This window comes from Lygodium microphyllum, chromosome 29 (assembly GCF_053477565.2).
Source record: "Lygodium microphyllum isolate KBCC chromosome 29, Lygodium_microphyllum_v1.1.10, whole genome shotgun sequence".
NCBI lineage: Eukaryota > Viridiplantae > Streptophyta > Polypodiopsida > Schizaeales > Lygodiaceae > Lygodium > Lygodium microphyllum.
The window spans coordinates 47778959-47795284 of NC_141163.1; the positions used below are offsets into that span (position 1 = coordinate 47778959).

At 39.2% G+C, this 16326-nt stretch overlaps 1 protein-coding gene across 1 annotated transcript in view; it reads left to right on the forward strand.

Moving 5' to 3' along the window:
* HAP6 (ribophorin II (RPN2) family protein) overlaps positions 1-11933 on the forward strand; it is a 77777-nt gene extending 65844 nt beyond the window's left edge. Inside the window, exons 13-20 of the mRNA XM_087672116.1 lie at positions 2397-2486; positions 2592-2731; positions 2820-2931; positions 3048-3131; positions 3259-3339; positions 10597-10818; positions 10919-11041; positions 11257-11933. Coding sequence (XP_087528242.1) covers positions 2397-2486; positions 2592-2731; positions 2820-2931; positions 3048-3131; positions 3259-3339; positions 10597-10818; positions 10919-11041; positions 11257-11373 — 969 coding nt within the window. The 3' untranslated portion in view covers positions 11374-11933. The remainder of the gene's footprint in view (positions 1-2396; positions 2487-2591; positions 2732-2819; positions 2932-3047; positions 3132-3258; positions 3340-10596; positions 10819-10918; positions 11042-11256) is intronic.
* The last annotated feature ends 4393 nt before the right edge of the window (positions 11934-16326 follow it).

The following is a 16326-nucleotide window of genomic DNA, read 5'->3' on the forward strand; positions in this document are numbered from 1 at the left end:
TACTGATAGGACAGTAAAGAATGCCCGCTACACAGTAGCAAATAGCTGATGTAAATGTCCTTGAGAATGTAGGAAATAACACTGAAAATGTTGAGCAAGATATTGCCCATGATGTACCACAAATTCAGCAAGAACAGATGCCTTTGAAACAACCAGAACTAGCTGTATAGCATGCTAAACCTATAGAAAAGCAAGCTGTTAATGCAGATTTGCAGGTTGAGTAGCCAACAAATCTTGATCATTGGGTCCATAAGTCGACTAGAGTGCAAAATAGCCAAATAGGTTTGTTCCTGGTGTCAATTATGTGGCTGATTATGTGATGTTGACAGATTTTGGTGAGTCGTCGTGCTTCCAAGAAATAATGGACAGAAAAGACAGCAAGAAATGGTCTATCAAGGAGGGAATGTCTAATGAAAAATGGCACTTGGGATTTGGTGCATTTGCCTAAAGAGCAGAAATTGCTACCATGCAAATGGGTTTACAAAATGAAAGTCACATTTGGTTCTTTGCCAAAGTATAAGGCACGAGTAGTTGCTAAAGGGTCCAAGCAAGAACATGGAATTGATTTTGATGAAATCTTTTCTCCTGTAGTCAAAATGACTACTTTGCGAACCATTTTGGGTTTGGTTGAATTTGAAGATATGGAACTCATACAGATGGATGAGACAGCTGTCTTACATGGTGATCTGCATGAGGAGATCTATATGCATCAGCATGAGGGTTCTGTTGCAAAGGGAAAAGAACACACGGTATGTAAACTCAACAAGAGTTTGTATAGGTTGAAACAGGCACCACAAGAATGGTATCATACATCAATGTCTTGATCCACATCCATCTCTTCATTTGTAGGCTCAATACCAAATACCGTTAGCCTGTTTTTCATTGCTAGCGCACTCTAAAAGAACTCACAAACTATGTTTTTTTGACCAGCTGTGATTACTTTTGATCGACACCCTAGTCACTATTTGCAGAAAATTGAATTCTGACATTTCATACATTTAGGAAGCGGGCAAATGTTTCAGAAGTTTCCTAACCATCAAACATGTTTCTTGGCAACTATGTGTCTACCATGCCTTGTAAAGGTTTGGCCTAGAGTGTGAATGCCTTGGGCTACCTTCACGTGCACCATGTGCGGAAAATGGGTGGAGATAACATAAAGTAAATGGAATACCTTTTAAAATGCAACTAGCATAACCTCGATACACGAGAAGGCATGAAAGGTGCAGTTGTCAAATGGTTTTTGGAGGTTTTATTGATGTATCCACTAGCTAATTTTTGGATTCTCTATATAGCTGCCTGGCCAAGGGGTTGAAAATTTTTAAAATCCTATTCACCACCTGCTTGCACATGCTCCCCATGTCTAGCTCTCCTGCTAGCAATGTTCTATACCACCCTATTTGGGAGTGGATTAGGCCTGTCCAGCTTGGACCATCACAATCCCATGAGGTTCTAGTGGTTTCCTGGCATGTGCATGTTGCCATGTCACGTGGTAAAGAGCAGGTTGCTTCTCTGATACTAATGAAATGCCCCCTTTATTTATAGATCTCCAGCCTGCACATATGACATGGCATAAGCCAAGCATAGAAAGAAACATAAAGAGATGGAAGTCATAGTTACCTTCTAACCGTAGAGCCAAATGGGCTCACCACCATGCATGGGACCAGCAGCATTTTGGGCTAAGCTCCCATCAGAAAGACTTGACATCCCATACCATCCTAGGTGTGTTGATGGAGCCACCTAGGGTCTAGAGTCCAAGAGGAATCACATGAGAGATGGCACTCAAATGAGTTGAAAGTCCTATCTATAGAACTTAACTGCCTTAGCCTAGGGCATGTTGGCACTACAAGACCCTTAACTATCCCAACTTTTAGGGCACTTACACATGGAGTGATGGTCAGTAATCAGTGGCCGATGCGGGAGGGTGTCCAGCCAGCACATCCAAGAATGTAACATTCTTCATGTCTGTAGATCAAAAAAACATTCTTACTTTCCTGAAAGATAATATTTTTCTGACAAGCCATACATACATCATTGTCGATCTCTATGTCACTGTTTCCTCACAAGTTGATTTCTATGTTAGTGTTTTTTCAAGCAAAACAAATCTACCATTCATGTCTGAGAATTTCTGCATAAGAAGCTAGTTGCTTCCTTGTCTGATCTCATTTAATACTCCATGTGTCTGTTAAAAGGATCTCCAGGATTGATCTGTTTCTGTGTTCTGCTTTGACTGGCTACCCTTTGGAACACCCATTAATTACTCTGACATTCTTATTTGATCAATTCCCTTGGGTAGCTGGCTTGTAAGTTAAAATTAGTACAAACAAAGATGAGTGTATGGCTAGGTAATCAAGGCTTAGCAGAAGGCAATGCCATGGTTTTGGTTGATGTTGTAACAGGTGTTGGACTCCGATGCTGATAACATTAGCCACAGGCTAGCTTTGTTGGAGAATCAAACAGACCTGGGTAAATACGAGCTTGCATTTGAGGTGGAGTGTTGCTCTTTATCTTCTTTCTATTTCAACATATGGATATGCAGAAAATTTTAGAGTGGTCTTTCAGTGTAATGATTATTTAGTTAGTCCTCTTTGCAGGTGAAGTCCCATAATGAGGAAAAAGATTTCTTCGTACTTCCACACACTGCACAAATCATGGTGACAGGTGTTGCAACTATCTCGAATATTGAAGTTGGGGTGCTTGACAGTGACACAGGGAGTACAGAGATCTCCAAGAAGTATGACTGATTTCTTACACATGACAACATAATGAAGTCAATGCTACATTTTGGTGAAATTTTTAGCTTTATTATGGTGTTATGACAGATGGAACCCATCTACAAAAGAGCTGGTTTCACTTTTTGCCAATCATCTTCAGAAGTTGTATATCTCCTTGGATGTTTTTTCTCCCCTAAACAAACAATTTACTCCACATCAGGTAAGTGATGCTTGCTAATATGGATTTTCCAACCACAACACCATGGGCATCATGTCTGATCGTGGAACAGCGTGTATATTCACGTAATTTGTACTTTCCACCCCATTGTGGCTCAGGTGTTTCTGAAGTTGACACATGAGAGCCAGTCACAGCATCTATTTTTAGTTAAACGAAGTAAGAAACACTTGGAGTTGGAACTGGTAAGTGACTTGACTATCCTAAGGTGCTTGTAACTTAAATAAGAAATCAATATTGGTCAGTCTCTTATAGTTTTATTGTTTGTGGTGTTTGTAGAAAGACATGTCTTAATCTCGTTGTCTTTTGCAGGACCTCCTTGGACTTGTTGAAAAGCTCAACTATCTCTCTGGAGTGTATACAATTGAGTTATTTGTTGGAGACGATGTGTTGGTTGGTTCTTTTTCTCGAGTCCTCTGGCAGCTGGACTGTGTTTGTTTTTGAAGTGTTCAGAAATTTGGTAGCTGTAAAGAAAAAGTCATTACATATTCTGTACTTACCAGAGTTCTAGTAATGGCATTAAACTATTGTGAATACACACTATGGTTAATCATAGGTACTGGAAAAAGCAGTCATCTCTGAGATGCAGTAACTATGTCTCATTTTTAGATAAATATGTAGACTCCTGCAGTCCAGAATGCTCAGTGGCCTGAACTCCAGTATCAACCACATGCTCCTGATGCTTTTCTGCCTTTCAATAAGGTTGATGCCACCCTGACTTTCTTTAGCTACCTGGAGTAGTGGCCTGAGAAGTGTTAGTCAGAATCCATACCGTACATGCTCTAGCATAGACAAGATTGGCCCCTTCCACTGTCCTCTCAAGTGGGGAGAAGACAGGTTGTCTAGGAATCTCCAAATTCAGAGGTCCCATGCGTCCTGATGTCTTATATGGAACAAGTTTCATCTAAAGAATGAATGTTTTCACGTTTCGAGGATCTGAAGGAATCCTCTTAGAGTGGAGAGAAAGACTGTGTGCCTAGGAATCTCTAAATTTATTGTTGGGAATAAAGGCTTACTATGCCTTTCTTTAGTGTTCGGATGTGAACGGACCCTTGCACTCTTGTACTTTATATACTATCTAAACCTAAAAAGTGGTACATTCGTGATTGTACCATATACCCATTGTGTCGTGCTTACACTCCTGTGACTTACTCTTTTCTACTGCTTCCTGTGTAATAACCTGACACTCTCAATCTCAGCTCACTCAATCTCGATCCAGCAGCTCCACAACTCCAACAAACTGGTATCAGAGCGGGTGACTGGCGTGAGGTTACTGACCTGAGGTGACAGGCGATAGATTGGCTTGAGAAGACGGACGTGTTGAGATAGGCTCCACGTTGTCACAGACTTGCAACAGTCAGGGCAAGTCCGGAAGACAACAGGATTGATAGGCACTAGGTAGGCAGTCGGCTCGATGCAGGCGATCAGCTCCAACAAACTGCCAGGTCATAGGTGGCAGATCTGACAGGTATAGGCACTACAGGTTGCAGGCGTCGTATTTGACGGGCACGACAGGTCACAGGCCTATTGGCAGGCAGCGGGAGGATCGAGTGATACTAGGTGTCAGATCCCACAGGCCCTGGTCAGCGCTAGGACAGACTTGTCGTGTTGTTTTTAAAAAAATAAATAAATATACTTAAATTTTGCCATTCTTTCGCTAGGCATTCACATGCAAAGGCACAACGTGCAATTTTGCCCAAGAAAATTGGGGCTTTTCTCCGATTTGGGGACTTCAGCGCCACAGGACAAGACAATCCGACTCAGAAATTGCACTTTGGTGCACATTTGATCGAGAAATTTTGGGGTTTTTCACATGTTAGTGGAATTTCTTCAATTTCACTAAAATTTGTGCACTTTGAACCTAAGAAAATTCGGGCTTTTGCAAAATGCTTTTGATTTGTGCAACAAATGTTTGGTATATGCACTTGGGTATATGTGTTGATGCAATCTGGACAGATTACCCTCTAAAATTTTGGGGCTTTTGATCAAAATTGTCAAATTTGTGCCTGGGAATGCCTTTGGAGCAGAAATTGCAGTGAAATTTTGGGGATTTCACATGTGATTGGCGCCTTGGTACCTAAATGTGTCGGTAATTGCTTGAGGATTGCAGCAACAGACAATTTTTCTTTTTCGGAAAATCTATTTGCAGATCTGAAATCTCTGCAATCTTGGGATTTTCAGTGCATGTTGGTACTTGTAGTGTACCATGGTTACTTGTGTAACATTTAGGCTTGTCTTTGGTGATTGCTTAGTTAATTTGGTACTGCAAATTATGGCTGGAAATAGTGACAGTAGCAATCTTTTGCATGTCAAGAAGCTTCAAGGTGCACATAATTTTGCAATATGGCAAAAACAGTGCTACAATGTCTTGGTGCAGAAGGAACATGTAAAGCCCATCAAAACAAAAGGAATAAAGCCCATAGACATGGAACGAGACGAGTGGTATGACTTGGATGAGCTTGCCCGCTCTACCATCAAGCTCTCAATGTCAGACAACTTACTCTTTCACATTGAGAAGTTGAATTCAGCATATGCAATGTTGCAGAGGCTTGAAGAATTGTATGCTTAGAAAAGTGCAGCTAGCAAGGTCTATTAGTTGAAAAAATTAATGGACTTTCGCATGAAAGAAGGTATAACCATGTTTGTATATTTGAAGGAGTTCAACTCAACTTTCAATCAGCTGATTGCTTTGGATTTCCATTTTGATGATGAGTTCAAGGCTACTTTTTTGCTATGCACTTTTCCTGAAAGCTAGCATACTTTCAGGACAGCTTTGAGTAACTCGAATGCTTAGCTGTTATACTCTGATGTGGAGAGTTCTTTGCTGATGGAAGAACTCAATAGGTAAAATAACTCAGCAAATAAGTCTTCTAGTGTATTGCATGTTAGAGGCAAATTTTAGCAAAAGTGCAGTTTTGAAAATAGAGCACGCAGCAAGTCTTGTGGAAAAAATGTGTGTCATCATTGTGGCAAAAAAGGACACTACAAACGGGACTGTTTTCAATTGAAGAAAGAGAAAGGCAAAAACAAAAACATTGAATTCAAGGCTAAAAAAAAGGATAGTCAACCTGCAAAGAATAGCAATGTGAAAATAGAAGAGGTTAATGTAGTCACTCCTGAGAATGACATTGACGGTGATGTACTTTTTGCTTTTTCTTTGAGTCACAAGTGTATTAATTGCAGATTTTGAGGATGATATACCCACTTGGATACTTGATTCAAGTGCATCTTTTCATGTCACACCACATCATGAGTGTTTTCTGACTACAGTGGTAGTGTACATGGTGTTGTCCACTTGGAGGATAACTATGCATGTAAAATTGCAGGCATTGACAGTGTGAAACTCGAATTTCAGCACGGCTCCGTGTTTGTTTTGCATAGTGTGAGACATGTATCTTAGCTCAAAAAGAGCTTGATAAGCATAGGGCAACTAGATGATGAAGGCTATCACACCACCTTTAGGGATAGCAAATGGAAAATTTGTAAGGGCTCTCGCATTGTTGCCAAGGGATCCAAAAGTGATACTTTGTATCCTTTGCATGTATCTAGTGTGTGTGACCATGTAGTCGCCATAATCAAGCAGCAGAGTGTTTCTTTGTGGCATAGCCAGTTGGGACACATGAGTCAAACTAGAATGAAAGTTCTTTCTCGCTTGGGTTATTTGCTGTCTTTGAGGTATGCTGATTTTGAACAATGTCATCATTGTATTTATGGTAAACATGCTCAAACATCACATAAAAAATCTATTTCTCTAAAGTCTTCACCCTTAGAGTTGGTACATTTAGATGTATGTCAAATGCCAGGATTATCTCTAGGGGAATAAGTATTTCATTACCTTTGTTGATGATGCCAGATGCAAAGTATGGGTTTATTCAATTCGTCGCAAAGATGAGGCCTTGGAAAAGTTTAAAAAATTCTTGACTCTTCTTGAAAATCAGGCTAGTAAGACATTAAAATGCCTTTGCTCTTACAATGGTAGGGAATATATGTTGAGAGTCTTTTAGGATTTTTGTGACTTTAAAGGGATTAACTTTGCCTCATAATCCATCCCAAAATGGTGTTGCAGAGCGTATGCTCAAGACCATTTAAGACAAGGTCCGTACAATGCTGTCACATGGTGATTTATCCCATGGATTTTGGGTAGAGACTGTTATGACAGCTATACACTTGATTAATTAGTCACCAAACAGGTATTCTGGAGGGGGGGAGTCCCTCAAAAAGCGTGGTTAGGCAAGCCACCTTTGTATGCTCACTTGAGAGTGTTTGGCTGCGAGGCATTTGTGGACATTCGCAAGGAAGAACACAACAAACTTGAGCCAAAGTCCTGTAAATGTATTTTCCTAGGATATGGTGATTAAGGCGAGATGGGGTATCGATTATGGGATCTCGAGAAAAGAAAAGTAGTACGCAACAATGATGTTATCTTCCAAGAAGATTGCATGCGCAAACAACCTGAAAAGACAGAGGAGGTCAGAAAGGTTGTATTCTGGGAGGATGTACCAATAGGAGAGCAAATAATGCCCATTAGGCAGTAGCAAATATCTGCTGTAAATGTTCGTGAAAATGCAGAAAATGATGTTGAACACGATCAACAAGATCTTGCCCATGATGTATCACAAATTTAGCAATAACATTTACCTTTGGAACAACTAGAACCAATTGTACAGCACGTTGAATGTGCAGAACAACAAGCTGTTAATGTAGATTTACAGGTTGAATAGCCAACAAATCTTGAACATTGGGTCCGTAAGTCGACCAGAGCGTAGAGATAACCAAATAGGTTCGTTCTTGGTGTAAACTATGTGGCTGATTATGTTATGTTAAGAGATTGTGGTGAGCCGTCATGCTTCCAAGAGCAATGGACAGAAAGAATAGTAAGAAATGACACAAAGCAATGCTGTCAGAGATGGAATGTCTCATGAAGAATGACACTTGGGATTTGGTGCATTTGCCAAAAGGGCAAAAAGTGCTATCTTGCAAATGGGTTTACAAAATGAAAGTCACTTTTGGTTCTTTGCCAAAGTATAAGGCACGCTTAGTTACTAAAGGGTACAAACAATAACATGGAATCGATTTTGATGAAATCTTTTTTCCTGTAGTCAAAATGACTACTTTGCGGACCATCTTGAGCTTGGTTGCATCTGAAGACATGGAACTCATACAGATGGATGTAAAAACTGCCTTTTTACATGGGGATTTGCATGAGAAGATTTATATGCAATAGCTTGAAGGATTTGTTGCAAAGGGGAAAGAGCACATGGTATGTAAACTCAACAAGAGTTTGTATGGGCTGAAGCAGGCATCACAAGAATGGTATCATAATTTTGATACATTTATGCAATCTCAAGGGTTTCAACGTTTTCAAGTTGATCACTGCTTATACACCAAGAAGGCAGTCTTATTCTATTGGTTTTGTATATGGATGACATGCTGATTGTGGATAGGGATGTTCATGCCTTGGACTCCTTGAAGCAAAGCTTACACAATAGCTTTGATATGAAGGAACTTGGTGAGGCCAATCATATTCTTGGCATGTGCATACTCAAGGATAGATCGAAGGGTCTTCTCTATCAGTCACAGCAGGAGTATGTTACTAAGGTTTTGTAGCGTTTTAATATGGAGAGGGAAAAAGCCATTGGTGTCTATATATGAAACTTAGTGTAGATGACAGCCCTTCATATGATGATGGAAAGGCTAAGATGGCCAAGATTTCTTATGCTTCAACCGTTGGTAGCTTGATGTATGCTATGGTTGCTACACGTCCTGACATTGCATTTGCGGTGGGAGTGGTTAGCACGTACATGGCATATTATAGCAAAAAGCATTGGGAAGCAGTGAAGGGTATCATGAGATGCCTTAAGGGCACAAAGGATTTGTGTATCTGCTTTGGGAAGCAGAAGTTATTCGTTGTTGGCTTCATAGATGCAAACTATGCTAGTGATCTTGACTACAGGACGTCTACTTTAGGATATGTGTTCACATTCATAGGGGAGTAGTCTCTTGGATATCCAGGTTGCAAAAATGTGTTGCATTGTCTACTATAGAGGTAGAGTATGTGGCTGCCACTGAGGCATGCAAGGCTTTATGGCTTTCATGTTTGGTGAGAGAGTTTGGTATTACAGAGGTTCCTATCCTCCATTGTGACAGTTAGAGTGCTATCATACTAGCACGGAATCCTGTCTTTTATGCAAAGACAAAGTAGATACAGGTGAAGTATCATTTTATCAGGGATGTACTTGACAATAAGAGCATTGAAATAGTCAAGGTACATATAGATGATAACCTTGCAGACTTTCTCACGAAGGGTCTTGCAGCAGAGCGGTTTGCTCATTGTCGCCAGATGATGGGGATTGGATAGTATATGTGTATTTCAGTTTTGCACATACATAGACTTAGCTGATTCTTCTCTCTTTCTTCAAGCAAGTTGCCTTTAGGTTGGAGGTTGTTGGGAATAAAGGCTTGCTGTGCCTTTCTTTAGTGTTTGGGTGTGAATGCACCCTTGCACTCTTGCACTTTATATACTATCTAAACCTAAAAAGTGGTACATTCTTCATTGTACCATATACCCATTGTGTTGTGCTTACACTCCTGTGACTTACTCTTTTCTATTGCTCCTTGCGTAGTAACGTGACACTCTCAATCTCAGCTTGCTCAGTCTTGATCCAGTATCTCCAGATCGCCAACATTTATAGAGGTCCCATGCGGGCTGATGTCTTATATGGAATGAGTTTCATCTAAAGAATGAACATTTTCACATTTTGAGGATTTGAAGGAGGATGTAAAGTTTTCATGCACCTGCTGAGCCAAAACGGACACACAGTGGCTTGGTCTACAAAATGGCTGGTGTCCACTGGTGGGTGGAAACAGTGGCTGGTGACTGCTAAGCATGCTCTCCTTCCTTAGGATAGCAACCCCCAACCTGCCATTCCCCCCTTTGAGGCTCTTAGGTGCTTGGGGGAGTCTTTTTTGCCTCGTCTTGTGACTTGATCTCCTCAAGCGGGCTATATGGTTCCATGGGCATTTGACTTCCGACTTGGCAAGTCTAGCTACTCTAGACATGTCCAAGGCAATAGACTCGGTTCCCACTACCACTTGAAATGTGATATTTGGGAGGTAGTCTTGAATGTTGAAGGAAGCTGCATGTTTGGGAGATTTTGGAACTCTATGAAGCCAGTTGGCAAGGAAATCAGTAAAATGGGTCCATTTTGTATAACAAAGGGTGCACGTTTAGCTCATGCTATCATGGTCAATTTACACTTAATCCACACTTTATCTAGTCTATGAGGATGAAAAAAATGCACCAATCTACACTATTGTGTCCCTTAAAAGCTGGTGGGCCTGAGTTGCATTAGATTTTTAATGGTTATGTATCTTGTTGTATATTACATGCTTTATGGAGGCTTGTTAATGAATGGAGAGTTCAGGATTCACAAATTTTATAGCATTATTCATCAATCCATGTTTATATACTGTTTCTTTTACAATGGCATGCTGGGATTGTTCATGTCAATGTATGCAACCTGCAATGTATGATGCATTCACTTTGCAGACTTGGTTGGTATTTTGCTGTTTCACACGGTTTGTCATAATTCTGTTCATTCCTCTTTTTCATTGATCAAAGTTCTAACTCGATATGGTATTGACTTGCAGGAGAACTCTTTCATGTGGACCTTGGGTACAGTTGAGCTGGACCTGCCTGAACCACCTGAGGGTCTGGCAAAGACTTCCATGGTTGTGGATGCTAAGGCCCAGTATGGCCCAAAACCAGAAATATCACATATGTTTCGGCCTGCAGAGAAAAGGGCCCCTGCAACACTTTCAAATGCATTTTTAGGGCTTACAGCCATTCCCTTGTTAGGCTTCCTGATTGGAGTAAGTTTGTAAAGATGGCGTTTAGTGCTGTTTATGAAGGTAGGTGCCTGTTATTTGGATTTACATTTTGCTAGCTTGTTTGTTTCTGTTTCGTGAGCAGCTCAAGTTGCTGAACACAAACCTCAAGAGCTTCCCTACATCAGGGTTCCCCTTGTTTGCTGCTCTAGCTTTCCATGCAGGAATTGCAAGTATTCTTGGACTTTATTTCCTGTTTTGGCTGAAGGTCTGTAACTACTTTCGATGTGTTGGCATTAAAAAGCTAGACAGGCTTCTGAAGATTTTGAGTAAACGTGAAAAATGATTCTGGATAGTTTTAGTCACACACATGCATCTAGCTTAATCTCCAGTTAAAACATTTATGCGCATTGTGTTTGTATTCCTCTTTCAACTTCTGTTCCAGCTGGTGGCTCTAACTGCGTGTGCTCTGTTGTCTTGCAGTTCAATCTCTTTGAAACTCTAAAGTTCCTTTCTATCCTTGGTGTCTTTCTGGTGTTACCTGGCCATTATCTCTTATCACACTTGGCTGACTCTTCTCCAAAGATGAAGACTGCATAATTTTTGACTTGTGTCAGTGTGAGGACCGTAGCAAACAAAATCACAAAGGGGCATCTGCAGCCTGCAAAATTTCAAAAAGCTCTCTTCAAGCATCCCTCGAATCCCTCATTCTCAAGGTTGCGGCAAGGATACTGTTTTCTCAACAAACCTTTTAACATGTATTTTTGGCAAGGACAGATATGCTCAAGTTGGTTGCTATTAGAGAGCTACAGAATGGAATCATATCTCCCTCTGTTTAGGCAAACCAAATATCGGGTTTTTGACAGGGTATCAAAATTGAAACCCATGTCAAGTGAAGTGAGAGCTTAGTAGGCATGCATCAAGTATACAGCATCTATAGTATGAGCTATGCAAGTTTTTAAAAGCTGGCTTGCAAACAAGACGGTGCTTGCAATTGTCACTCGTGGAAGTTTCCATTCCAGTGCAACCAAAAACTTACTTTCAGGATCTGCAACTAGTTATATCTGTTGAGAGAACATAATTTACTTTTTTTGAAGCCAAGAGACTCAACGAACATGGCATGTACGTGTCAGCACTGAAGGTTGAGTTGCTTTATTCCATATATGAGTAAAAAGATGGTAGTGAAGGATGTAATCTGGAGCCCTTTTTTGGTAATCTGTTCTTTTAATCCATTTGCTTTTGTCTTGCTGTTAATGCTTGTCTGCTGATTCTCTGCTAAAATGCAGAACTCTATACGTCTATACGTTGGAATCCTGCAACACTGATAGGTCGACTGCAGTCTTGAGATCTCTAAGGAGCATTTTGTACAATTCTGGCGTGTCACACACACACACACTCACCAAAAAGAAAAAAGAGAAAATAAAGGGGCCCCAGAAAACATTGAATGATCTTAGGCTTGTTGTGGAACTATACCCCTGATGATTAGGATGCCTCATTGTTACGATCTATTGCCATACGTGAGAAACCATATGGTTTTAGCATCCTTTTAGATGCTTGAAATGCATATAGGACGAAAGTAGTTTTAGTTACAATCCACTTTAGGATGCCATTGACACAAAAGAAACCCACCTTGAGATGCCTTCAGCACAAAAAGGAATGGACTCCTAAAGCGACATCGTTTATTAAATACGTCATCAGCTACAAATAACCTAATGTGTAGGCTTTCTAAACTCCTCTACAATGGCTTTGCTGCTCGATAACTGCCCATTTGCCCTCCTTTCTTGCTGCCTTCATCTTGGCGATTTCATTCGGTTGTACTGAGATATGTTGGTGTAAGTTCTTATGATCCATCCTTTGGTACACTTGAAAGATTTCTATTGCTTTTATAGTTGGACTTTATCTTGCATACATCCAAACTCCAAAGTTGCCCAATTCTTTCCTTGATTGATAATTTTCCATGGTATCATCCCCTTGAATGTTTTTTCTTTTAGAATGGGTTTTAGTTGGGTATGTACCCTTTGTTTTTGTACATCCTTGCGATCATCATAATCTAGATCCTCGTGTTTCTTCATACCATTTTGTAAATCAAGCCTCTTGGATGTGTATGGAATGCAAAGCTTTTTTTTCAATGTAGCTTCATCAATTACTGAAAAGATGGTGTTTGTTATACCACCTTGGATCCTTTTTCTTTGAAAATATGTGTTTGTTTGGTCTCTCTAGCCTTTGTCTTTGAACATCTTTGGCGAGCATCATCATCTAGTTCATTTCGAGTTTCTTCGTGCTATTTTGTCAATCAGGCCTCTTGATTGTGCACAAAACGTAAGTTTTTTGTGTAATGTAGCTTCATCAACTATCCAAAAGATAGTGACATTTGCAATGCAGTGTCATCAACTATTGACAAGATGGGGTTTGTCATACCTTGCTTGTCTTGTTTCTATTTCCTCTTGCATCACCTCTTGCACTCTGCTTGTCATTTAGCTTCATCTTGAATATTCTTAGTAGTTGTCACCATCTTTGGTTTCAACTTTCCCTGTAGTCTTGTTAAGTGCATATGTAATTTGATGACTAGCAAATGTTTCAAAACCACGTTTTTTGCTTTTAAGATGTAAACTTATTGACATAGATAGCCCTAATGGAGTAGGCTTTTGGGAGAGGGAGGGAGGGACAGAGAGTGGTGTATGCTTTGAGGGACATGAATCTTAAAATGTGTTGGTTTAATTCTATGTATGGTGTTCAGAGTTCACTTTGAATGAAGACCACGAGAATCGGCTTTAAAGGATATAAAAATTGGCTTTGAATTTTGGCCCAAGTACTCACAGATGCACACACATACGCATATGCTGGATGCATTGAACATGACTTGTGGAATTATAGTTCTTCTCAATATTTTGCCTCAACTTTGTTATATTTTTAAAGTTTTCATGATTATAATGTTGAATATTTATGATCAAGTAAAATTTTTATATTCAAAATTTAAAGGCTACGTGAGATTAGATGTTGACTGATATTTACAAAACTAAGAGGTTTTATGGAGTGTTAACATTATTGATCTTGCACCATCACATGTGAAGTTGATGTGAGATGCTAGTTGATGTTTGGTCACTGTATATCATTAGCTTTTAAAACATGAAGAGAAGATCCATAAGAAAGCATAGAGTGGTAATGCCAATGTTTTTTGCCATGGTTTGATATAAATATAAAAACAATTTTCATTGCATAAGCAATGCTTGGATATGTAGCAACCATAACATCTATCAAGCTACCAATTGTGGATGCATAAGGGAACTTGGTCATTTTAATCTTCTGCTCATTTGACTTGGGGCTATTCGTTTGGCTAAGTCTCAAATATAGAGAGAAGGGAATAACGAAAGCCTTTTGCTTTACATATTGAAACATTCTAGCACATTTTCAATGCACTCTTTTTGAGACAAATAGAGAAGCTTCGTCTTTATTTTTGATAATCTACATGCCAAGAATGTGAACTACAATCCCTAAGTTTTTCATGTTAAAGATTTTATGTATCCTTTACTTTAGTGTATGTATATCCATGAGTGGCTTTCTAGCAATGAGTATGTGATCTGCAAAGGATTATGATAATAAGGCTAACCTTCCATCCATAGCCTTTCGTATATAGGTCTCACTTGTAGTATATCATTGAGATATCGTGAAAGCATCAAATTTTGGATTCCCTTTCTCTCGGAGTATACTTCAATTCATATAAGCTCTTGTGGAGTTTATATACCAACTATTCCTTACCTTGCAGAATAAATCCTTTTTGTTATTGCATATTAATATCCTAATGAAAATCTCCTTGTAAGAAAGCTATCTTAAGATCGATTTGGAGAAGCTCTTGTTCTCCTTCAATGAATCTAAGTATTGTACGGAGGGTGGCCATCGTGACTATTGGTGAGGATATCTCATCAAAGTCAATGCTATTTCCTTGGCCACCAATCTTACCTTGTACTTATGCAATGCATTAGATGGTGATATTGTTAGCTTATAAACCAATTTTCATGGTAATGCTTGCTTGCTCTTAGGCAAAGGAACTAACTCCCAAGTAATATTCTTAACCAAAGAGTCTCTCTGACTATATATTCTTCTTCCATTTATGAGTATCATCCTTGATCATATCATTAATATAACATAAAGGGTCTCCACAATCTATCCCCATGACATAGATGGAGTGTATCTCTCTTGTGGTCTAAAGACTCATAGATTATCGTCCTTAGCATTTGCCTATTCCAATTGTTGTTATAAGTGAGGTTTTCCATCTACTTGTGGTACTCCCATCTCAACATTCATTGGTTGTCCAAGGCTTGCATCATGTGTGATAGGTTGTATATACTACTCATATGGTGGCTTCCTATTGTCTCGGAATACTACCTTGCGTATCTCAATTGACTTGATGGGTTGTGTATGTATCTTCTAGATGATATCATGGTTGCGACCTATCTTCTTAGCTTTAGGATCTCAATTTGGTATCCAATCTCACATGGATCTCCATACCGAAGAAGAATGCATTTCTTAGATTGAGGATCAAACTTGTTCCGCTTGTCCTTTGAGATATGCATATAAACCTCATAGCCAAATACTCACAAGTGATTATAAGAGGGTTGTTTGCTAGACCACACCTCTTGAATAATCTTGCCATCCAATGGCTTGTTAAGTGACAAATTAATCAAGATAATAACTATCTTAATAGCTTTAGCCCAAAACCCACAAGTGAGACCACCATTTGATAGCATATTTTGATCACTTTTCTTTATGGTTCTATTTATCTTTTTGGCTACTCCATTTTGAGTTGGGTTTTCAAGAGAAGTCAATTTCCTCTTAAAAATTTTGAAATGCATCAAATGCATCACTTTTCTTATGAATAGGAAAAGCCGATACTTTTTTAGTAATGTTAACAATGAATGTATTAAAACAAGATAGTTCTTTCGATGATAATGTAGGTATAGGCACATATACATCACTGTTATATGTATCAATTCCAATGATTTGGATTTACTTATGTCAAGACCCTTCTAATATGATATTTTAGTTTGTTTTCCATGCTTACAGTGCTCACATATCAAAGTTGTAGAAATTGAAAGGTAAAAGATATTGCAAATGAGAAAGAACTTACATTTTAGTCATTGACATATGACCCAAATGGAGATGCCAAAGAGATACAAATGGCAATTCAATGATAGTTACAATGTGATCCTTCACACTAAATACATGCAAAGGGTAGCAAGTGCCACATTTTGATCCTCTAGCAATAATAAGTGACCATTTTCATATCTTCCAAGTATGATTATCAAAATACAAGATGGTAGCCATACTCATCTAATTGTAAAGTGCTTATCAAGCTTTTCTTTAGGTCCAAACATTCTTAAGCAAAAAAGAGAACCATTGGCAAGTGATAAGTATAGATGTCCTATTGTAACAATGTTGCATGCAATGTCATTTCCCAATTGGACATATCCCTTTCTAGCCGCATCATCATATGTAGTAAACCATTTGCTATGAGGATTAACATGAAATGATGCTCTTGAATCAAGAAACTAGTCT